The 23,718-nt window shown below is 38.8% G+C and overlaps 2 protein-coding genes and 1 long non-coding RNA gene across 4 annotated transcripts; 1 reads left to right on the top strand and 2 right to left on the bottom strand.

Annotated features, from left to right (window-relative positions):
- Window positions 1–2,335: 2,335 nt before the first annotated feature.
- si:ch211-255i20.3 (transmembrane emp24 domain-containing protein 11) lies at window positions 2,336–9,492 on the bottom strand. Its single transcript, XM_042075220.1, has 5 exons — window positions 9,043–9,492; window positions 8,188–8,279; window positions 7,953–8,078; window positions 7,004–7,150; window positions 2,336–2,724 (listed from the first exon to the last, which is right to left on the bottom strand). Exons 1-5 carry the CDS (start codon window positions 9,170–9,172, stop codon window positions 2,575–2,577), a joined length of 645 nt encoding a protein of 214 aa, XP_041931154.1. The 5' UTR covers window positions 9,173–9,492; the 3' UTR covers window positions 2,336–2,574.
- LOC121694851 lies at window positions 7,239–21,502 on the top strand. The gene is made up of 3 exons (XR_006025905.1): window positions 7,239–7,323; window positions 20,297–20,310; window positions 21,492–21,502. It is a non-coding gene; the product is annotated as an uncharacterized LOC121694851 (long non-coding RNA).
- Window positions 9,569–13,455, bottom strand: spon2b (spondin 2b, extracellular matrix protein). 2 transcript variants are annotated; one of them, XM_042075219.1, is made up of 6 exons: window positions 13,316–13,455; window positions 12,370–12,604; window positions 11,872–12,095; window positions 11,324–11,515; window positions 11,011–11,194; window positions 9,569–10,302 (listed from the first exon to the last, which is right to left on the bottom strand). In XM_042075219.1, exons 2-6 carry the CDS (start codon window positions 12,593–12,595, stop codon window positions 10,079–10,081), a joined length of 1,050 nt encoding a protein of 349 aa, XP_041931153.1. In that variant the 5' UTR covers window positions 12,596–12,604; window positions 13,316–13,455; the 3' UTR covers window positions 9,569–10,078. The 2 variants fall into 2 exon arrangements, with proteins under 2 accessions (XP_041931153.1, XP_041931152.1); XM_042075218.1 differs by having other exon boundaries at window positions 13,322–13,450.
- Window positions 21,503–23,718: the final 2,216 nt, after the last annotated feature.

Here is a 23,718-nt window from a genome sequence, read left to right as displayed (position 1 = left end):
ATAATACATTTATAGAATAGTAGGTGCTCATTTTTCTGTAGAAAGTACTTTGTCACTAACTATTATGAACAGTTGTCAGTCTTTTCAGAGGATTTACACTGTATTTTTTTTTTTATTAATGTCCCTGTACTGTAGCTATTGCAGATAGCGATGGTTATTTGTGAAGTGGAAATAAGTCTATCCTCACTCAAGTGCTGTCTAGCAATGTGGAATGTCCAGTAGTGATCACTGCAAAAACTGCTCATTCAACACTGGTAATAGATGCTCAAGATCTAGTTATGTCTTTAGGACACCCATCTGACTGCAGCACATTTAAGAAGTATGCAGGAAAGTTTGTAAGAAACTCTTGTATTGTTATTTGGTATTTGTTATGTGGTAGCAAATGATGTTGACTATCAAAGAAATAGACCTAATGTAGGAATGCACACAGATAGCAACAGATACGCTCAGGCCAATCCAAACTTTTCTCATCTGTTGTTCCTCGTTGGTGGAACACACTGCCAGTTCCTACAAGGGCAGGGTCATCCCTCTCCATTATCAAAAAACTCCTGAAGACACAACTCTTTAGAGAACATCTCCTCTCATAGCACCACTTACAACAAGTCTTGCTGATCCTAGCACTTACCACCCATCTTGAACTGACACTCAACTGTTTAAAAACAGCACTCACTGATGCACTTATTCTTACTGTACTCTATACCGTTTTTAAATTGTCCTAAAATTGTTGAAAGAAATTGCTTTAAAACTTAACTGTTACCATGTTGTTAGTCGCTTTGGTTAAAAATGTATCAGCCAAATTAAATGTAATGTAATGTAATAATGGTGTAGGCCTATCTGATTAAGACTCAAAGAGTGGTTGAAACGTACTTATTAAATTACACTGGGAGCAAAGAAGACTATCTTCACTTTTTTCCCTTTGCAACTGTCAAAGATATCCCATAAACACAGGAAGGCCTAGGGTATCCTACATCAGATGGCCTAAAGATTAGGCTCTTCTGCATAGCATTAAGTGATTTGCATGCAGTAAATTGAACACTGACCTTGATCTAGCCTACTTTGGCTATTTAAAGGTAATTTATTGCCAAAACATCACACAATATAAATGAGCTATAACAAACAATAAAGGACTTAATCACATACAAACTACTATTTTACTGACTACAAAAATAATAATTATGTAGGAAGTTTAGAAGTTTAAAACCCAGAATTGACCAAAAGTGCACCAAATTCAACACAAATGACTCAATACACTTGGAGGAGGCCTGCGTCTTTTCTTTTCCAGATATTTTAGGATTAGGATATCGTTTCAGTATCGAGTATCAAGATATTTATGGCAGGTATTGTATCGAAGTCATAATTTTGGTATTGTGACAACACTATGACAGAGCCACTCTGTTTTCTAGATGTCGAGGATCAGAGGCTCTACCACCAACAAGTGCTGCTCAATGGCATATTAGAAGAGCACATTATCAAGCTCTAGTATGGAGGCAAGCACACATACCAAATCCAGTGTTACTAGAAGTAAAATGTTTTTTACTTTTCGGTTGTTGCTGACGGTAGATGCAGTTCTGCATTAGGCTTATTCCCGCTATCTAAGTTCATATGTACTGTAGGATATATTCTGAGTTGACGGTTATCTGTGCAATTTGTTATTGTGATGAAATGCATTAAACACCACGAGTGACTCACTATGTTAGCAATAAAAATATGGTTGTGTTTTGATTAGAATTTCCGAGTTTATTACATGTTAACTGTAATCATGTTCCCATTAAATACGTTAATAAACTATAGTATGGCTTCTTTATTGCTCAAACATGTATTTAGAGAACACGTTTATTTGGTTTTAGTGATTACTTTTGAAATCAACCCAATTTAGGGAAAAATAAGCACAAATAATCACTATTTTATGTTAAAATGCTGATTATGCAGCTTAGAACTCAGAATTGAGCTTGGTAAACAAAATATTCAGAATCATCACCCTCAAATTAGGTAAGAAGGGTGGTTTACCAACTTTTCCTCAAATTTGCCGTCAGAAGTTCTCTTCTGTGAAGCTGCTCTCCCTCTATATTGTAGTTGGTGTATTTGACATTATTTCTTTTATCTACAGTATGTGACTATGATTACAATAGGCTACCTTCCAATAGTCAAACTTGCAGAACAAAAAAAGAGAACAATAGTGACATGAGATGCACAGAATGGGCAGCAGCGGTTGTAGATAGCATTTTATTTGAGGAAATGTATGTGGATTCATTCATTTTTATATCTGCATGAAATAATAAAACACAGTCTTAGTTTAATTTAGTATTTTATTGCAGCTAGAAAGATCCATGTGCACTTTAATGGTCAAGGGTATAAGTAATGATTTAATTTATTTTGTCACTTTCCTTGTCAGATAATTTAGAATTGCCTACAGACTCTTGATTAACTATTGGCAGGTTTATTCAGTCACCATACATATCCTACAGTCTATAATCATAGTTTAATGCTGTTCCCATTTTGGTGTGTTGATGCCAACACGATTTTGTTCAAAACATACCACCAACAACTACCACAACAAGAACTGCCGGCATAACGTCAAACCAGTTTCTTTTCTATAAGAAAGTCCTTCAGCCTCTTGATCTGCCAGAATCCAACAGAAAGTAGTATTGCTGTCTGAATAATGGCCCACCATAAAACGCTCCAGTTTGTCTGCTCACTGATCTCTCGAAAGGTTTCTTCTCGTTCCTGGTCATTTGAAAGAGACACAATGTGACAAATTAAAAAAGTTCAATAGGGACTGCTAAAGTTCTTGATTTAAGAACTGTATATACAAAAACAAATGCCATTTCAGCTTTTAAAGGAGAAGTTCGGTGTGATATTGACCTAAAGTGTGTTGAAACATGATACCGAGTGTGAACTTTTGTCTCATAAATCATCTCGGCTTGTCCTCTGCACTCCGAAATCTGGCACTAGTTAGTCGTTGCTACCAACAGGTTTTCAAAGGGGGTGCCTCGGGCATTGGCCTAGTCATGCAAATAAATCACTGTTTTACACCATTCACGAGGCTCAAAGTAGCTCCACACTTCATTGGTAGACTTCCGAGGGCCCTGACATTTAAAACGAGACATTGAGAACTTTGAAAGAGCACTGGTAGTTTATTTACAAGACGATTCATACAGACAGTACCTTCAGAGCCTGTATACGGAGAGCCTGGCCACTCTGTATTAAGTCCCATTGTACCGAATTTAGGTTGCAGTTCCACCAAAGTTCCACTGGGGGCGATCGCCATGAGTGCTAAATGAATGGGAGTCAATGGAGCTAGACGGCTAAATTTGTCTCTTTCACCTGAATGTCGTTGACAAATCTCAGATTTGATTGTAGTTTGTGTAACTTCAACATGGGTTATAGGTCAAAAGTTGAAAGAACGAGTGCTGGCCCCAGCCGTGGCGCAACTGGCCGGGGCACCTGCACCGTACACCGGTGACCCGGGTTTGATTCCCGCCCAGTGGTCCTTTCTGGATCCCACCCCGACTCTCTCTCCCACTTACTTCCTGTCACTCTCCACTATCCTGTCGCATTAAAGGCATAAAAGCCCCCCCCCCCCCCCAAAAAAAGAACAAGTGCTTATGTCCTTTTGATTTCTTACAGGTTGGGTCGTTGTTGCCCATAACACGCTAGCATTGTGCTAATGAATGACGTCATTGACACGTTTGAAAGGCTTTTTAGAACAATTAAGTGACTTTAAAAAATATAATACTCAACCAAGTGTATTTTGTTTGCCTCTCCTTTCGAATACAATATTCAAATTACTTGGCAAAAAATTATATCCCGAGAAAAGTGGATTTTGAGGGGTACAGCTCCATAGACCTCCATGCATTCTGCACTCGTGGACGAGCGCCCTCATGTGGAAGTTTTCCGAGAGTGGCAGTTCTCCCCTTATTAGACATTCTCTGGTACCTTCAGGAAGTTTACCGTTCACCGCCATCTTGAATTTAGTCACGATAAGTCATGCGATGAGTACGAATGAACAGGTATGATAAGGGATCAGATTCCAAATATAATTCTGTGGAAATGCATGGATTCCAGTTGCTGCTTAAAATATGTATTGACTACATGACAATTAATTATTTTTGGAATCTGATCCCTTATCATATGTTCATTCGTACTCGTCGCTCGACTTATCGTGACTAAATTCAAGATGGCGGCGAACGGTAAACTTCCTGAAGGTACTGTCTGTATAAATCGTCTTGTAAATAAACTACCAGTGCTTTTTCAAAGTTCTCAATGTCTCATTTTAAATGTCAGGGCCCTCGGAAGTCTACCAATGAAGTGTGGAGCTACTTTGAGCCTAGTAAATGGTGTAATGCCTGAGGCACCCCCTTTGAAAACCTGTTGGTAGCATCGGCTAACTAGCGCCAGATTTCGGAGTGCAGGGGACAAGCCGAGATGAGCTATGAGACAAAAGTTCACACTCTTGTTTTAACACACTTTAGGTCAATATCACACCGAACTTTTCCTTTAAGGGTTTACCATTTTTTTGTTTTCATTTTTGGTGTAGCGTCTTGATTTCTCCAAAGGAGGAGTAATTTGTATACTTGAAGTAACATGGCAACATTTTATGAAATTGGGTTACTCACCATCTTCCCTAGAGTAACATAAGTGGGTGAAAGCCTTTTGTCTCAGTGCATGCATTGTTTCAGTCTGGCAGCCCCACCGCTTAGCATATTGAATGGAATCCAATTTTGGTAGTTGTACTTAGCCCCAATATAGTCCCAAGTCAATATCTGCCTAAATAGCCTCATCTTAATCTGCATTGCCAATTTGTACTTGTCGTGAATTTGTGAACTCGTGTTTTTGCTCACTTTTACAACACAACATGTTATCTGGATTAATTGAATTCCACTCACTATGCTAAGCTAACCTAGCGGTGGGGCTGCCAGACTAAGACAATGCATGCACTGAGACTAAAATGCTTTTGCCCACTTATCTAACTCTAGGGGAGATAGTGAATAGGCAAATTTCATGAAATAGTGGTGTGTTCCTTTAAATGCATAAGATGTGGTCAGCAATTCCGTTTTGTGAAAATGTTCAGCAGCCAGTGCAATTATATCCCTCTCTTCCATACTCCTGATACACAATGTAGATTGGCTTGGATTGTTGCCTCTATGTTTGTTTCCCATTTACAGAATAACAACCAAAACAACACCAAGCAAAAAACAAGTGGTTATGTGCATACTCTGAACAGACAGCTAGAGGGCCGTGAGGAGGAATTCTGAAAGTGTGTGATCAGAATCATGAACTGCAACTTTTACTCAAGATACAGTGCATAATACAGTCACCATTGCACATACAAAGAAAAAGGCAAAATATATATTTTTGTACACAAATTAAGATTAGAGATCTTAAAGATTAAGTGAAATTACTGCATGATTTGCCCTCTTACTTTTCAGCAAAACTCTCAGCATCTTCCACTAGAGGGTACCCAAGACCACAATAAACTAAAATTCACATGGTATTCAAACCTCTACACCCCTCCCCACTCTTCTGACTTCTCTACACCCCTCTCTACTCTTCTGACCTCTCTTAACCCTTCTGACCTCTCTACACCCCTCCCCACTCTTCTGACCTCTCTACACCCCTCCCCACTCTTCTGACTTCTCTACACCCCTCTCCACTCTTCTGACCTCTCTTAACCCTTCTGACCTCTCTACACCCCTCCCCACTCTTCTGACCTCTCTTAACCCTTCTGACCTCTCTACACCCCTCCCCAGTCTTCTGACCTCTCTACACCCCTCCCCACTCTTCTGACCTCTCTTAACCCTTCTGACCTCTCTACACCCTTCCCCACTCTTCTGACTTCTCTACACCCCTCTCCACTCTTCTGACCTCTCTTAACCCTTCTGACCTCTCTACACCCCTCCCCACTCTTCTGACCTCTCTTAACCCTTCTGACCTCTCTACACCCTTCCCCACTCTTCTGACCTCTCTTAACCCTTCTGACCTCTCTACACCCCTCTCCACTCTTCTGACCTCTCTAGAGGACCTCCAAGAGTATATATATATATATATATATATATATATAAGTGTATATATACTCTTTTGATCCCGTTTGGTCTCTGCATTTATCCCAATCCGTGAATTAGTGAAACACACACAGCACACAGTGTACACACAGTGAGGTGAAGCACACACTAATCCCGGCACAGTGAGCTGCCTGCATCAACAGCGGCGCTCGGGGAGCAGTGAGGGGTTAGGTGCCTTGCTCAAGGGCACTTCAGCCATGCCTACTGGTCGGGGTTCGAACCGGCAACCCTCCGGTTACAGGTCTGAAGTGCTAACCAAAGTAGGCCACGACTGCCCAAGAGTTGTCTTTTTAACAAAACTTTTAACTGTGAAAATAAGATTTATGAAGTCTCATCTTGTTGCTGAAAAGTGGGCAGGTTTATGGAAATATGTCAATTACGTTTTCAAATAACAGTCATATAGCAATATGGTGCCCTCAACAATTGTTAGCTCCCTGGGTAAAGATGAGTGAAAAGGGTTATAAGAAATTCACTTTTTGATGCATTGCTGTAGCTTAATATCATAATGGAAAAAAGTGAAAAGGGCGGCCTTTCTTATAACCGTTTTTACTCATCTTGAACAGGGGTGTTAAAAATTGTGGAGCATACATTAAAAAATCATATATCATAAAATAATATGATAATAATATATAATAATATATCATAAAAATACAAATTATCCCTTTCAAACAAGGTAACATACTGTACACTACAAATAAAGTGGAACAATTTGACATGGAAAAAAATTGCAGATAATAGATTAACTAACTAAAAAACTGTAAAAAAATATCATTGAGGACCAGTGTGCATGTGTAACTATGATAAAAGTGTCAAACTCAACAAAATGGCCTACTCCATCCTAGATTTTTGCTGCATCATAGGATCACCATATTCCTTTTGCTTTATGGTGACATTGGTGATGTTTTGTTGACTTTGACTTTTGTACAAATAGTTAGTCTTACCCTTTGATAATCTTGTTGACGAGCAATGTAATTCATTTGGTCAATAAGGTGCTGTAGACTGTACTCCATTGTTTTGACCGTGTCTTTGGCTTTGACAGCACTGGGATCGATGGAGTGTTCTCCCATTTGTACATCTAAATGGACTCTCTGAATTTCATGGTACAAATGGAAAAGCATGGTTTTCATTTAATTAATGAAACGGTGACATCTTGACATCATGTTATGACATTACATTTTTTCTCAGTACTCCATATCATCTTATCACTTGTGCACATCATTGAAGCAGTTTCTCCCCATTTTGAACAAATAGCAATGCTTTCGTACATCCATGCAACTGACTTTGTACCAATGTCTGGTGTTTTTTTTCATTTCCAATGGCTAATGTCATGTTGGTCAAAATGCCCTATACTGGTTCACTGCTGAATAGTCTTCCCCCGTAAAACTAATTGTCCTTATTTCATTGCTTTGTCATTAAAATGCTTTGTTTTCTTTATACCGTCATAATGTCTGTCAATAGTAAAAACTCTAAATACACATCAACTGTCTTGCAATCAACCCCCTACACACAATAATATGTAACTTTGTAGTTTTGATAGAAATAGAAAATAGTGCTGCCTTGGGCATTGTTCATTAGAAAATACTTACAGAGTAAACTGTCATATTGACAAAAAGACTAAACAGTTTGACTATGTTAACATAAACAATGGCATCATTTTGATTGCACTGACCGATTGGTTGGCATAAATATTTGCTTTTGGGGCATAAACAAAGCATTTTTAGCAAGATATGCGCTTTTGCAGGTTATCCACCATGCTGTGCAGTTTACACTAATTGTTTTGAGTAAATGTAATAACTGTTGTGCAAATGCTCATTATGATTAAAAAATGCACTAAAGCGACTGAGAAAAACTGTAACACAGATTCAGCTAATACAGTGGACTTTAGCATACCAGCCTTTCTCCTGCAAAGACAGAGAACCTAGTCGAGTTTGACTGCATACATAGAAAATGCTGCCCCGAAGCATGTGATGTGAAGGTAAATTTTCCATATTTGCCATACCGTTTCAGCATCAGTATCTGTTCAGAAAACACACAAGTTATGGCTGTGTTACTTGGGTATCCAGCCTGCCTTGTACTGTAAACATTTGTAAGAGAAATAGTGACGAAAGCGAGGCTATCCTTGTACCTCATGATTTGGGTCTCGGATTTTGACTGTCATGCCAAGATGAGGAGTATTGGCTGGCTTGTTTGCATCCCAGTGTTCTAACAGAAAGTAGCCTGAAAAAATCAAACTAAGAATATCACTGATAGTTACATTGTTAAAACTATATGGCAAGCATGAGATATGCATATCACGTCATTCACATGTTCAATCAGCTCTATGCTACTATTTGCCACTTTTTATATAGTACATATGGTAGACCTGTAGGCAACATGTTAAGGTATCACCCTCAAATACATTTTTGGTGGTTTATGGCCATGTGAAGGGTAGATAAATACACCTGGTATTCCCACTAGCTGCCCAGGTTATGCATTATTTCCAGTGTCCAAAATGGATTAACCCTTGAAAATGTTAGAAAAGCTTTTCTAGCCGGTCATTGACAATTATTACCAAACTCGCCAGCTAGCATGCTATGCAGCTTTTATCAGTTCCAGCCGTGTTTGTGGTGGTTTTGTGACGAATGCCACATTAATGTTCAGTTTAAAAGGAACTAAAATGACCAAATCATAAATCAAGACTGAATGGTAACACAATAGGTCTAGAGATGAATGCTTTAGGCCTAAGTGTATTATTGCACCCTAATTGTGTATGTTTATTAAATAACATTTGATTTATTTATGTTAAATATTGGTGTTCTGTCCTCTTTTTAGTTCCCTCAGATTTCCTTCCACTGTTTCGTTGCAGACACAACACTAGAGTTGTGAGACAATTACATGGTTCAATATTTACCAGATAGTTTTACTTAGACAATGATATACAGCACAAGCAGAAATTGGTTATCTTTGGAATATATTCAACTTTAATTTCAATTATTCCTACCTGTTACCAGTGTGTCCTCTGGGATTTCCTCAATGATGCACTTCTCCTCTTGTTCACCCAAATCAAAGTACATAGCAATGGACCATGACAAAAAACAGACCTCAAATATAATTACAGTCAAGATTTTCATTTCAAAGGATTGTGTTAAATGGTCAACTCTCAAATTTCAGACTGCTAATGCCTCTCTATGTAACGTATGTATTTAACTTTGGTGAGAACTTTCCACCTGCTTTTCTGTAGGTTACTATGAATTCTATCTGTCACACAAGGGCACACACAGATAAAAGAACGAGCCGATAAAGAAAATGAAATAGCTCACTTATTAAGTCTTTTCTTTGACAAGTGAAAATTGTTTGTCTGAAATCTGCTTGCTTTTAAGCTTACTCCATCTTCCATTCTCAGTAATACATTTCTCTGGAGGTTATAAAAGTTAATGCAGTGTTGTATTATTCTCCAATACTGCTTAAGTTTGTCCATTTCTGGCTACGTGTATTGGGTAACTAAGCAGACTGCATTACACATATAGTGGGATGAAGAACCTTAGACATAATTTTATTCAACATTTATTTACAAGTGGTACAATACTTTATCAAGTACAATGTACAAAAATACAAAATAAATACAGCACATTTTTAGCCCCTCTTTTTTCCATCAGACTTAACCTTCACTTGACAATGTGTTTTACCTATTTTGCAAGTAATGTTGTCTGATCAACTGATGGACAGTTAGTACTTTTATATAAAGTAGAACAGGTCTGTGTGTCTGTGTTCTTTAGATACAATGAAGATTGTGGGAATTTCCTTTATCTCAGTGTTATTCTATAATTGATTATAACCAAAACATTTCAAATGTCAATGTGTATTTGTAACCAAAAGGCTCATAACAAAGCTGTATTGTGCTTATTGAGTTCTGGGAAAGAGTGGGAGTGTGTTTGTTAGAATGGTCTGTTTAAAAGAGGTCACTTCCAGCACTGAGCCTGAATGCATCAATCTTTTGTAGAGACATCTGGATAAACTAGAAAGTCTACTTTGTTCTCTTAGTTTCCTTTTGGAGTAGAAAGAGGCAGTTGTGTTGAAACCACAGGAACACAGTTGTCTGGGGTGCATTTCCTCTCTTCCTCCAGAGGGGGGCATGGTGCCCCGTTATTTGCAGGGTGTAAATGAATGTAACGCGTTCGGTGCCTTGCCCCAGATTCGCCACACTTACCCTTGCACAAACCCCAGGGTGACCACGCAGACACTTCACAGTCTAGTGGAGTATCTGAAAGCATCATGATTCAGTTCATGTTAAATGCCAACACAATGTGGTAATACTATTCCTGCACGTAATAGCTGCTAATGGTAGGAAGAACGACATAGGCCACATAATGTTCCCACAAGAACCTTAACAAATGCACACATTACATATTGTCGTAGGATTGATTCTGCCGTTTAAACACTTATTTACATAGTACCTCAACATTTACATACATTGTACAACATATTTGGATCTAGGGAAGTATAAATCCATTTAAATTGTCACTGATGTGTTTTTAAAAATACTTTTTTCTGCTTATGGTTGTCCATGTGCCCGATGCCTTGATATATACCAAACAGAGACTTGAGACTTGAACAGAAACACAAGGCTGGAGTTCACATCATTTTGTACTTCCATTACCGAAACTTCCTGAGTGCTCAATGGCTGTAAAACTGTCAGATGTGGTCAGGCATTGTTATTTGTTTTTGGTTTGTTTCTGGGTTGCTATGGAGACATATGCTTCACGGTAGCTGACACAACCTTGCAGCGTTTCTACAATGGACCGAGTTATCAAAACATTTCTCAATGGAGAATAACTTTCTCATCCAACTATAACTTTAAGACGGTTATAGATTTGACTAAAACTAAGTGAAAGTTATTACAAAATTCTTAAAAAGATATACTTATTGTCTCCACTCTGCAAAATTGTCAAAATCATACGTAATGACTTACTTATCAGGGAGCCCTCTATTTCATTGCCAGTTGGGATTTGGTTTGATTGGGTTGGCTCAATTGGCAGGCTGAAGACCTGAGTGTTCTTGATCTTTGTAAGGATGACCTTAGCTAGAGGTGGTAGATGCTTTAATCGAGGGTAAAAGAAGGAGTTGGCCGGGTGACTGGGAGAAGATGAAGTGATCTGCATGACAAATAGCTTCCATTAACATGCTTCATTGTCATCATAAATATGTTCTACAGTATCAGAACATAATATCAAAATTATCTATGCAGAAGTTATTATTCATGAGTTTACGCACATGTGCCATACCTGTGTAACTTTATCTTGTGGAATGGTTTCAAAGTTTGGAGAGGAGAAGGTAAAACCACTGTCTGTACCCGCGTCATAAGGGTACAGGTCCATACTTATGCTTTCTTTCCAATGTTCTCCATCACATAAGTTCAAGCTGTCCATACCTACAAACCAGTCTGGACTTGGCACAATCCTCACAATGAAGGACAACTGGATGGAAAGATGGGAGTTATACTGATTAAAATACAGTTTAAACAAATAAAGAAATAGAAATAAAACTAAGTAAAATGACTGTACAGAGCACTATTGTACATAAAGTTTTTAATGCATTGTTTCTGTAAATAGCAGCAGATAGTTAGCAGAGTCCTGCAGTAGTCTGCCAATGAGCTCTTTTCTTTTATGAATATTCATGGGCACTGGAAATAAGTAGTTAAATGAAGTAGAATAGGACTAGTTTTTGTTTCTAGTACATATCGAAGAGCTGTAGATGTAGGAGTTAAATCTATAATTTAGAGTTCAGATACGTATTTGACCCAAAATCAATTTTTTATTTTATTTTCACTTACGAAAGAGTGCCTTGCAAAGACCTCAAACTCAGAGATTGTCTGGCCTGTCCCGTCAAGCACAGCAGGTGCCGAAAATAAGCCATAGACACTTTGGATCTTTTCTCCTGCCGCCTCCACCTCATTTATTAGCGTCCAAGCTTCTCCCTTCTCTGTAAACTCCCTCACCCCATTGCTGGCATAGTCATCACTCTGCCAGATGTGATAGTCTGAACTGTGAGTTACCCCTAGAAGAAAAGACAAACACATGCAGTTGTCAACTGTCATTTTGTGAGATTTCATTCTGACAGTGCCTAGGCCTTAAAATGATTAGACATTACTCAATGAATTAGTCCTTCATCATACCAACTCTTCTCTGGTTAGTTGACTTTTAACAATCTAAAGTGTACTGTAGATTTACAAAGTAAAAAACAGAAAAAGTAGAAAGAGCTGCTGAAACTGAGCGGTATTTACATGTATTTATGCTGTTTTTAATCCAGCTAACAAGAGCACTCAACTCACCAAAGACTGGGGAAAACTGAGCAGGGGGCCTGTAAAGGGGGTAATGCTTAGGGAAAGAAGTCTGGCTCCATTTGCCTGTAAACTTCAAGCTGTACTTGGCAGTGCTGGTCGCGGTACAAACTGGATCCACACTCACAGGCATTAAGTTGACTCCACTCAGCGTGTTAAAAGTCAGGATCAGGATGGCCAGCAAGCAGTCTGCACAGATGGACATTAGAACCTCCATACTTGTTGACTGCAGAAGTGAAATAAAGGAAACATATGAAAAAGAGTGGTAAATTAAAACCTGCCTTAACCTCCTCACATAGCACAGGGTTAAACAATAAGTGTGGTGAAAAGGATACTGTGCCATGTGAGTAATGGGGAAAGAATTCAGCGCTGCATGAACTAATTTCCAGCCCACCACAGTCATTATTTCTCCTGTAAACCTAGTTCAGGAGAGGCAAAACCACACTCAAAGAAATGTGGGGCACAGCAAAAATAAAACTCTATATGTGCTATATTTTTGGAATTGAAAATTTAAATTGGACATCTCTTTCCATTCTTCCATGAGCTGATCAAATCTTGTAATCCAAATGTATACATTTATCTTAGTGCTATACATTTATATTTCTTCTGTTTTGCCAGCACACTTAAAGCTTTGTTTGTTTGACACAATATCATATAAATCAATTCTAATGAAGAAACTTTGCTATGGTTTTCTTTTATATCCATGTTAACAGTGTTTTTTTCTTTTCAAACAGACCTGTTGTAGTGATGCTATTATTACAGTTTGAATAGTAGGCAAGGAATCGCATACTCACAGAACCTCAGAACCTTATAAGCAGTTTTAATGCAGTATCAACATCATGCAAATGATAAACTAATTGTACATTTTCAATGCTAGAATAAATAAATGCAATGCAAGCAGTGGAGAAATAGCTGTACAAGTTTCATGGCCACACACACTCACGGATGAGATGCAGAGTCAGATGAAGCTTTGCAGAGTGGAGAGACCACCTGTGCCTGGGCTGTCTGGGCGAGAGACTGCGAGGCTCTCCCACTGCTCCCTGCTATTTATGCTCTCCAGGAGGTTCCCCTTAACTCAAACAATATCAATAACCTTCTGACCCCTCCCTGCAGCAGTGATGCATGAACCATACTCTACATTACAAGCTCTGTAGAGAGCTTCTCGATGGGGAACACATCACCACCCTCAAGGCATCCAGCAACCCCAGCCGCCCAAAGGGGCTAACCACTCCAACATGCGGCATGGTAATGACTTCCACATGCTCACGTTTAAACTTTTTTCTTCTTTTCTCTTTTAGTTCACAGTTTTTCTTCCTTGTTGCAGCAGTTTTTCTGCAGCTTTAGTACACTTACTTTATGTGTGGTCAGGTTTGGTTCAATTTCATCTCAGTTGTTTAAAATAAATCAATATCCCAAAATATGCTTCAATACATATAGCCAGAGACGGAAAAAGAGATATCATGTTTTGTGAATAGGTAAGGAGACATTGTAAGTGAGAAAAGAAGAAATGTCTGAATTTCGCAGGAATTCCTGAATAAAATAGTCTGTTGTTGCAGAATGGGTGTCAGCAACGATACATTTGCGCATGCTTAATATTGGTTGCATCTCAGAGCAGGTTCGTGCATCACTACATAGCATTAAGCAGGCTGGGAAGTCTGAGAGATAAACAGTGATGGTGAATATTTGGAGGAGTATGAGAGATCGTGCTTGAGCTGTAAAGGGACTGGGTTGGCCTAAATTCTTCAGCTGAGTTTATCTCTGGGAGTGGCTCAGGGTAATGTCTGCATTAGGTTTGAAGATCTGTGGAAAGCTTTACTATGAAACTTAAACTGTTTGTCTTTCAAGCTGACATTTGACAAAGTGGTGTGTTTGGTAATGTCAGCTGTTTGCTAATGAGAGCTTGAAAAGGGGAGCATTTGGCAAAGGAATTTGGCAGCCAAGAGAACAATTATTCTGTTATTTCTTCACTGGCTTGTTTTTGCATAGCTTGCGTCGGGGATGAGAGAGTGAGATCAGTGTTGTGAGTAAGCAGAGTTAGGCCAATGAAAGCAACAACTAATATTTGTTGGAGCTTTGATAAAAAATAAATACACAAATGCATGTTTATTTTGGAAATGTGTCAAATAATTGTCTTATGAACTAGGTTATTCAGGTTGTAAAAATAAATACATTACATGTATCATGACTTAATGTTATATATGGTGAGTAACATATACTCACCACATACTGTATACATATGAAAACAATCCAATTGCAGTAGTACTATTTTCAACAGATGGATTCACTGTTCTAAACAGTATGATAGCTGTTATGATTTACTTCATTTCCAGTTTATATACATCGCTTTTGTGAACATTTACATTATTTTGTTTTGACTTGTTGAAAGAGTAAACATTACCATTTAAAAATTAGCTGGAAAATAGATAATATATACACTGACTGTCACATTCACATTTCAATAACAGTCTACATCATAAATGCAAACAAAACATTAATGTGATTTGCGGGGCTTTGGCGTGGCAACCAACCAAGGTTAGCTTCGCTTAGGTGCACAGTACTGGTTTCTTTTGAACATTTGGGTGTAGGTTTGTCTTGGTATTTGCTCTGTAGTTTCTCTGTGTGTATCTGCATATAACCTGGTAACTACCCAATAATGCTCTTTAATTTATTGGTTATAGTGTTTTATGATATAGAGCTGTTTCTTAATATTTCAGGTGCAGTTTTCTGTATTTCCCTTTCATGTTTCCTGTGGTAATGACCTAATAACATACTCTAATTAACCATGTATTTATTAGGTAAATACTTAGTAACTGGGGGACTGTGAAAGGAATACCAAAACTCAATCAACAGCACTGTCTCAAACAAAACAAGGGTAATGGATGAACTAGCATGATGTTGAGAAGAGGAAGGTAACCACATATGGATGCTAACTACATTAAATTCATTGTAGGAGTTACTTATGATGTTCTTCCAATTCCACAGAACTTCAGTCAGTGGGTTGGTGAAGACGGAAGCTGCAAGTTATGAATGGGTCTGGATGGATGTAAAACTAGCCTGACCCAGGGTCGCTACACCTGGAGACATAATCAGCTTTTTAACTTACTGCCATGTTTGTTTAAGAGCAAGGGAGCTGAGGTTAACTCTTTACTGGTTAATGACAGGGACAGTAGATTGAAGACAATTGTAGAAGAGGGACAGAAAAGTGCACATCTGGGCAAAGCATGGGATAAGAAACTGTTGGTTGATGTTGGAAGGCAACTGCAAGTTCCACACTGTATTGCTGTGATGGTGTGTATGCTGGTGGTGTATTCTGAGTGTGAGTGCCTATTTTATCAAGCCTAACTATTCCCTTTGAAGATGTGATGGAAGAAGCCTTTAAAAGGAAGAAGTTAAAGTATGCAGAGCTGGGTTGAGAGTAGCCAAAGTTGAACCAGTTGTGGTCAGTTCTCTTAGGCTTAGGTGTTCCTAAGAGTCTCTTTCTCTCTGGCCTGACCTTGAGCCGACCCTCTGATAAGCTCTCAGTAGCCGTACAGCAGAGATGGCAAAAGTACTCACTTCCCGTACTCAAGTAGAAGTACAAATACTCTGGTAAAAGTAGAAGTACTGATTTAACTTCTTTACTCAAGTAAAAGTAGCAAAGTACAGGCTTAGAAATTTACTTAAAGTATAAAAGTAAAAGTAGTCTTGTGAATGACAACCATTTTTTATGCAACGGTACCTGGACCACACAAATGTTACTAGAGTGCAAGAGTGCCAGTCTCTCTTTTTAAATCTTCCCATAACCTGTTGGGCCATTTCTAAGCTTTCCCACCAACATTGCACCGCCTACTTCAGTGTGTTCTTTTGGCCTACCATCAAATGCTGGACATCTTTAGAAAGCTAAGATCCTGTAGTTTCTTAGGAAGCACTGGCACAGAGTTACAGAGCCTAGAATAGGCCCTATTATTTTTTTATTTCTGCCGGATAACAAGCATCTCTGAACTGATCACATTTCAGCCCTCTAGGTCACTTGATATGATTTTAGAAACACAACTGAACTGAACAAAGCTGTGTGCAAAAGTAGATCAATATAGAATGAAAAATGAGTACTTTAGACCAGTGGTTCTCAAATGGGGGTACGTGAAGGCACTCCAGGGGGTACGTGATATTTTAAAATATACATATATTTAAGAAGTAGAATCCATGCAAAAATACTTTAAAAACAATTATTTAATAAATATTTCAGGGAAATATAAGTTCATAAAATGCATAAAATTACCCAAAATGCATACTGACAATAAAAGTATGCATTTCTGAGGTTTCTTGTAGACTATTTGGATTGTATGTCATGACATACAATCCAAATATAAGATTGTACTGAATGACTACACAAAATGGAATAATTACACAAAAGTCTCTATTTTTGCATTTATTTTGTTGGCTTCATGGGTGTGTATAAGATGGACTATCTGCACAACTAATATTGGATAAAACAACATGAATATTTAATTCCTATGGATTCCTGTGAATATTTCAAGACCAGGAATGTAGTGGTAAAATAAGAGATGGGTAAACTATGAATTCTGTGATCACGGTAAGGTGGACTGCGCCATGTGGTATCAGATTTTTAGAAAAGGCATTCAGAACACGTTTGATGATAGTGGAGGTTATTGTCCAATGTTTATAACAATACAAGTGGCATTAAGTGGTTCATAGAGTGTTGATGAGTGTACATATTGTTATTGTGGATAATACAGTGTTTACCATTTTTAAATGTTAATAGTTGTAATTGGTGAATAAACTCTTTCGAGAGGTGGATAAACTATTTCTGAAATTTCAGAGGTGGGTAAACTGTGTTTACTTGCGTTTAACCTCCGCTAAATCAAGACCCAATGCTGCATTGCTAAGGATATAGGCTACACTGCAGCTAGAAGTTAGGGAAGCACCAAAGGCAAGAAGAGGTGACTAAATTTAATTGAGACATACTACTATGTGCTAACGTTAACGTTACTGCCATCAAGCTGCAATGATTTGTCGCGAATGAATGCCGCCCAAATCTGTCGAGTCATCTAGTAGTGGTGCGTCAAGTGCAACTTATATTCCCATCCGCTATTGATGACGCAAAAAATAATAACAGTAACTCCACTGAAATTATTTTAAACTAAAGTAACGAGCCAGTTTTGTAAAATGTTATATTCATAAAATGTTATTTTCGTGTTAAAATGTAAGGAGTAAAAGTAAAAAGTCACCTCAAAAATAAATAGTAAAGTAAAAATATCTGAAAAATCTACTTGAGTACAGTAACAAAGTATTTGTACTTCGTTACTTCACAACTCTGCCGTACAGACAGAAGAAGTTGATAATCAACAACTCGGCTAAACCAACACTCATCTGCACAATCTGAAACAGAGACACACTGAAAATCATAAATTATCCGTCAGACTCAATAGAACATACCCAGATAATGTGATTGAAAGTTGCATAACTCTTGCATGTATACACTCAATCGGACTGAAATTGGCCTATGCGGTCTACACATGCTCTACAATTTCCTCCCCGGGCTTTGACTCAGAGGAAGAAGACAGATGGTAACATAGATGGGAACAGAGCGGTACCTTTGTTACCTGTCACCAGCTGATTTGTTGGTCTGTAATGCAATAGGTCAACCGGAACAGGCTAAATACTTACAAGCTAAAAAGGCATTTGCATCACCTAGTCGGGCATACTTCAGTCAATTGGTTTCACCCCTGTGCTTGTACACTGGGACAAGGATAGCAGCTCCATCCACACTGTGCATGTAAACAAACTGACTGACAAACAGAAAGCACCATGGAAACAAATTCCAGCTTTGAAAAAGAGAGTATACTGTAGGAAGACTGAAAGAAAATGGTGTAAATACAAACTTCAGATCCACTATGAAATCCATAAAGAAATGATTCAACAATAGTGTTTGTGGGCAGCCGTGGCCCACTGGTTAGCACTCTGGACTTGTAACCGAAGGGTTGCCGGTTCGAGCCCCGACCAGTGGGCCGCGGCTGAAGTGCCCTTGAGCAAGGCACCTAACCCCTCACTGCTCCCCGAGCGCCGCCGTTGTAGCAGGCAGCTCACTGCGCCTGTATTTGTGTGTGCTTCACCTCACTGTGTGTTCACTGTGTGCTGTTTGTGTTTCACTAATTCACCAATTGGGTTAAATGCAGAGACCAAATTTCCCTCACGGGATCAAAAAAGTATATATACTTATACTTATAGTTTAAAACTAACCACCTTCCTAACATCAAATGGCTATTTTGATACTTTCAGTTACCGTATTTTCCAGACTATAAGTCGCTCCGGAGTATAAGTCGCATCAGTCAAAAAATGCATCATGAAGAGGAAAAAAACATTATGTAAGTCGCACTGCGGATAAGTCGCATTTATTTAGAATTTTTTTTCACAAAATCCAAGACCAAGACAGAGACTGTAACTGGACACATAGAGGCCAAAAAGATTGAGAATTCTACCTGGAATGTTAATGAAGACGAAGGAGTAGGAAGAGGGCCCAACGGTAATTGTAAAGCAATTTACAAAAGATTCACTGAACAAAAATGCTGATGTGGTACATGAAAATTTAGCAAAAAAATGAGAGAACGTAATGAAATCAAGCATTTTGGGCGATATCGAGGCACAAGCCGGCAGCAGAGCAAGTAATGGCAGCAAACTGAGGAAGGCAGCCAGGTCCCGATGGTAATTGTACAGTAAAGCAATATTTGGTAACGCTTTACTTGACAGTATCGATATAAGAGTGACCTGACACTGTCATGACACATGAACCCTAACTCTAACCCTAATCCTAACCCTAACTTGTTATGACAAAAAACGAATGTCGCTTAATAACAGAAGTGTTATGTCATAAACGTTTATGACTTGTTTATGACACGTTCATGACAGTATCATGTCACTTTTATGTCGATGCTATCAAGTAAAGTGTAACCCAATAATATTTAATACATTTTCCTGTTGGTGACACCCCCGAACCCTCTCTAACTTTTGGGCTTAAATACAAAAAAATGTCTGACCTGTCGCAAGTTCACCAAGCTCCCGATCTCATTTCACATGCCTAGAGCGCCCTCTCGCGGCTGTAGATGGTATTGTTTCATGTAGGGTTCATGTCAATTCATTACTGACTAACATTTAAAAACGTGTTAAATTATATTTTTTTTTTATATAGAAGCACCTGACTATAAGTTGCAGGACCAGCCAAACTTTTAAATTACATACGCTTCAATACAGATGTAGACATTAGTCCTAGTCCCTGGGACTGTACATAGTGCTGCCATCATGGTGGGGGCAACAATCACTGGAGGCCAAACAGGTGAAACAGGTGTTTGTTATTGGAAATCAGAGAGGTGTCTCTGATTGTCGCCAAATGTCACTATTCTGAATGTAATTAGTGTCCCGTACCAGGTTGGGTGTTGCACCTAGTAAATCAGCATGTTACGATAAAGAAGGATGTGTAGACAGTAATTACATTCAGAATAGCTGCAGGTTCAAACATACCTGGCTCCACAGGAAACAAACAAGCTCACCGAGAGCCTTTCGTGCAACTAGTCAATGGATTTCCTATGGAGGCGGTGCATCAAGAAGTTGAGCTATGCTCAGGAAAGCTAAGGAAGCTGTGAAGGCGAAGGGATTAGCCAATAAAAGTAGATCTTCAAAAAACAAGTTCTCTCTTTCAAGTTCTCTCCTTTGCTTTAGTCTACCGGTCTAGAACGGTGTAGCCTGTCTGAAATATTTGTTCTACCTGTTAATGGTCTTGCTTTAATAAAAATATACAGAGTATATAGTGGCTAAGCCGTTATAGCGTAACTCCGGAGTAAAAACAACCTACAGTAGGGTCTATTTATGGTAGTTAACAAGTTCAAACAATTCATTGAGAGCAAAATGATGTTAATCGGTGGAGTTTTGAGCAAGATCGTTTTTTGCTTGCTCACTTATAGTGAAAGCTAAAGGGGCCAGCTAGGATGTCAAAAAACAAACTTAGCAAAGAGAAAATGGACAAGAGTAGCATGCTGACCACCATGCAGTTAGATCGGGAAAACCAGCCCACCACACAGAAAAACTGCTACCAAACTAATTGTAATGAAACCGAGGGGAAAAGAGTAAGAAGGGTGGGCTTGTCAAATTGTAGGCTACGAGGTATGTTCAGTTTTTTTTTTTCATGCTGTTTACCATTTTCAAGGCCTTACAGTACATTGCATGTCTAAAATTGCAGTTTGTTGTGCAATGTTCATTCAGCTAAAGCTGACCTATTGTGAGTTTGTTGAAAAAAATACATGCAATTTAAATTAATACATTTATTTTACATACGTTACATACGTTTTCTGGGGGTTGCACTCAATTCGATTATCTACATCCGGCCATGTAGATTTAGTTGAATTTGCTTAATATTTTCTTGCAATTACAGCTAAACTAAATTCAGTAGTTACAGCCAAATGAAGCGAAGCAAAATGGGGAGCAACAGCAGTAGTGAATCAGAGAAGTAGAGAGACAGAGAGAGAAAGAGAGAGAGAGAGAGAGAAAGAAAGAGAGAGAGAGAGAGAGAGAGAAAGAAAGAGAGAGATAAAGAGATAAAAACCGAGCCCAAAAACACAGATACTTTGGCTTGAATTTAAATGTGAAACGAAGGTTTCACATGCAGATCTCTTCAAGCCAACGGAACCGATTGCGAAATGGAGGACAATTGACGCATTCGCAGCACCCCCTCTAAAGCAAAACCTTTTTTTTCATGCAGATATTACTTATCTGAAATGCGTTTTTGCAAAGCACAAATAAATTGAGTATATATACAGTTTAATTTAGTAGAAATTTACTAAAGGTCAATATCACTTTTTTCAGTGTATGTACTGGCATATGTCTAACACAACAGCATTGAAATGTAGAGCCTACTCAAATGGCTCAATGTCATCTGCTATGAGAGATTGCATGTAACCCTGAGCAGGATATGGTGTGGTCGATAAAGATGGGGAGACTGTGTGTGATCGCACATGTAGGGGTGGAGGTGAGGGTGAATGTAGCTGTGGATAGGCATATGTGCTGGCTTGGAGATGTGGGTAGTATGGGGTTTGTATTCTCATGGGTTGCATTATTTGTCTCAGAACCCTTCTGAAAGTGAAGAGGTGAGCTGCGCAATGTTTGATTCTATTCATGTTTTCGGCATTGTTTGCTCTCTCCATCAGGTCTTCCTCAGCATTGTTTTCTGGGGGTGGCCACCTCCTTTTGAGACGGTCGTGCCAGTAACCCTTTTTGGCCTATAATAAGGAGTTTAACATCAAGCAGCAACCCTTTTTTTGGGGGGGTGATGTTTATGCAAAGCACCACTTACTACCTGTAATAAGGTATAAGTGTGACACTTTAGCCGGACACTTTAGGCTATAGGCCCATTCTTTCTACATGGGTTTAGTTAATGATCGGGCTATAATAGTGGTTGGTGTAAACTGGGACATTTTAGTATTCCGACAGGCTTTTGTCGGGACTTGGGACACGCAACTCAAAATGTTATTTTAAACGTGCATATTTTTTTCTCTGTCGCTCTGCTGAGCATTTGCTCTGCTGCTGGCTTGTCCCTCCACATTGACCAAAATTCTTGATTCCATTGCATTCTCCACATTTTTAGCTAAATTTTCATGTACCACATCAGCATTTTTGTTCAGTGAATCTTTTGTAAATTGCTTTACAATTACCATCGGGCCCTTGGCCGCCTTCCTTATCACCCAGTTCACCTGTGGCTCATTGCTAACTCCAACTCACTCAGGTCCTGTTAGCACCGTATAATTAGGCTAGATGAAGTTAAAACATGTAGACACAAATATTAAGCAAAAAATGGAAACTCATTATATATTCAGGTGGTGATGAAAAATGTACTACCAAGTCAAATTGCGTTTGTTACCTTTTAGTACCTTTCAAGGGCCTTTTTACTATCTTTTAATACCGCGCAGACACCCTGTATATATAGTGTATATATATATATATCACTGGTGGTATTCCACTTTTCCTCTCCTGAGTGAGTATCGCTAATCTAGCGATACTCACTCAGGAGAGGAAAAGTGGAATACCACCAGTGAGTGGCCTCCTGCCATAGGTACCTGCAGTAAATCCCAATTAGTCGGAACATGACTGACTACCGCTTTGTCCAGTCAGAATCCCAGAAAATGCTAAAACAAATAAAATGATTATAAAAAACAATGACACAGCATATCACCCCAAACCTCATAGACTTTGATTATTTGTAAAGTATTAAGCTAAATCAGACCAGCAACATGACCATATGATTATTAACTGTCGCGTTAGAGCTTATGCAAAATTATGTTCTCCCATTTGAATGAGGACAAAAGTGACGACACTGCCCACACTGGGCAACTCTATTTGCAAACTTCCCCCAGTTTCCTACCAGTTATTCCCACATGAGATGACATTCACAATGACGTTTTCACTGGGGAAATTATTTTTCCAATGTGCATGAGTGCACCATAGGTTTCCTATTTGTATAGTAGCCTATGCTGATTGTTGTGTGTAGCCTATGTGATGTATGTGAAGGTTAGAAATTTGACTGAATTTACATTAAATCAGGTTGTTTTAACTAATATTATGCTGCAACTACATTTAAGTGCCCTGTTATAGTCTAACTTGTCATATATACATTTTCCAGTTTATTTCCATTAATTCCCATTTATTCCCATTAATTCCTGTATATTCCTGTTAATTCCCATGGAAAGTTTCCAACTTCTAGCTCAGTTCTAAATTTTAGCAACCCTAAACGTGCGTACGTTCGTTTTCTCTAAATCACACATACGATCATTTCAGAAATTCTCTAAGATCAAACGAAGGATGGTTTCTACGCAACATTTTTATAAATGAGGCCCTAGGTGTTTGAGCAAATTAATCTATTAATATTATTAGAGATGAGATTGAGACTACAGCTGAAGAAATGCAAATGGCTCCAATGGCAGTTATGATGGGGTGGTGGCAGATCCTGTAAAAGTGTCAGTGGTACAGTAGTGTGAAGTTTCTCACACCGTACGTCAAGTCAGATCCTTTCTCAGCTGTGTGGGGTATTATCAACATTTCATTGAAGGTTTCTCTAACTGCCTTCCCCTTTGCATTTTATAGTTTCCATTTCCAGCAAAATGCCCCCATTAAGTGGACTAAAGAATGCGAACAGGCCTTCCAGCAACTAAGGCCTAGTCCACACGTACCAAACTGATCTTTTTTTCCTCCGTCTTCCCTGGAACCGTATCAAGGATATTTGCGTCCAAACGGATCCATCTCAACACGACTCAACACGTTACTTCACACCCCAGGCCTATAGGTGGCACTGTTTCTTTA

Source organism: Alosa sapidissima, chromosome 20, assembly GCF_018492685.1.
Source record: "Alosa sapidissima isolate fAloSap1 chromosome 20, fAloSap1.pri, whole genome shotgun sequence".
Taxonomy (NCBI): domain Eukaryota; kingdom Metazoa; phylum Chordata; class Actinopteri; order Clupeiformes; family Clupeidae; genus Alosa; species Alosa sapidissima.
Note: the sequence above shows the minus strand (reverse complement) of the source record. Positions and strands in the feature narration are given on the sequence as shown.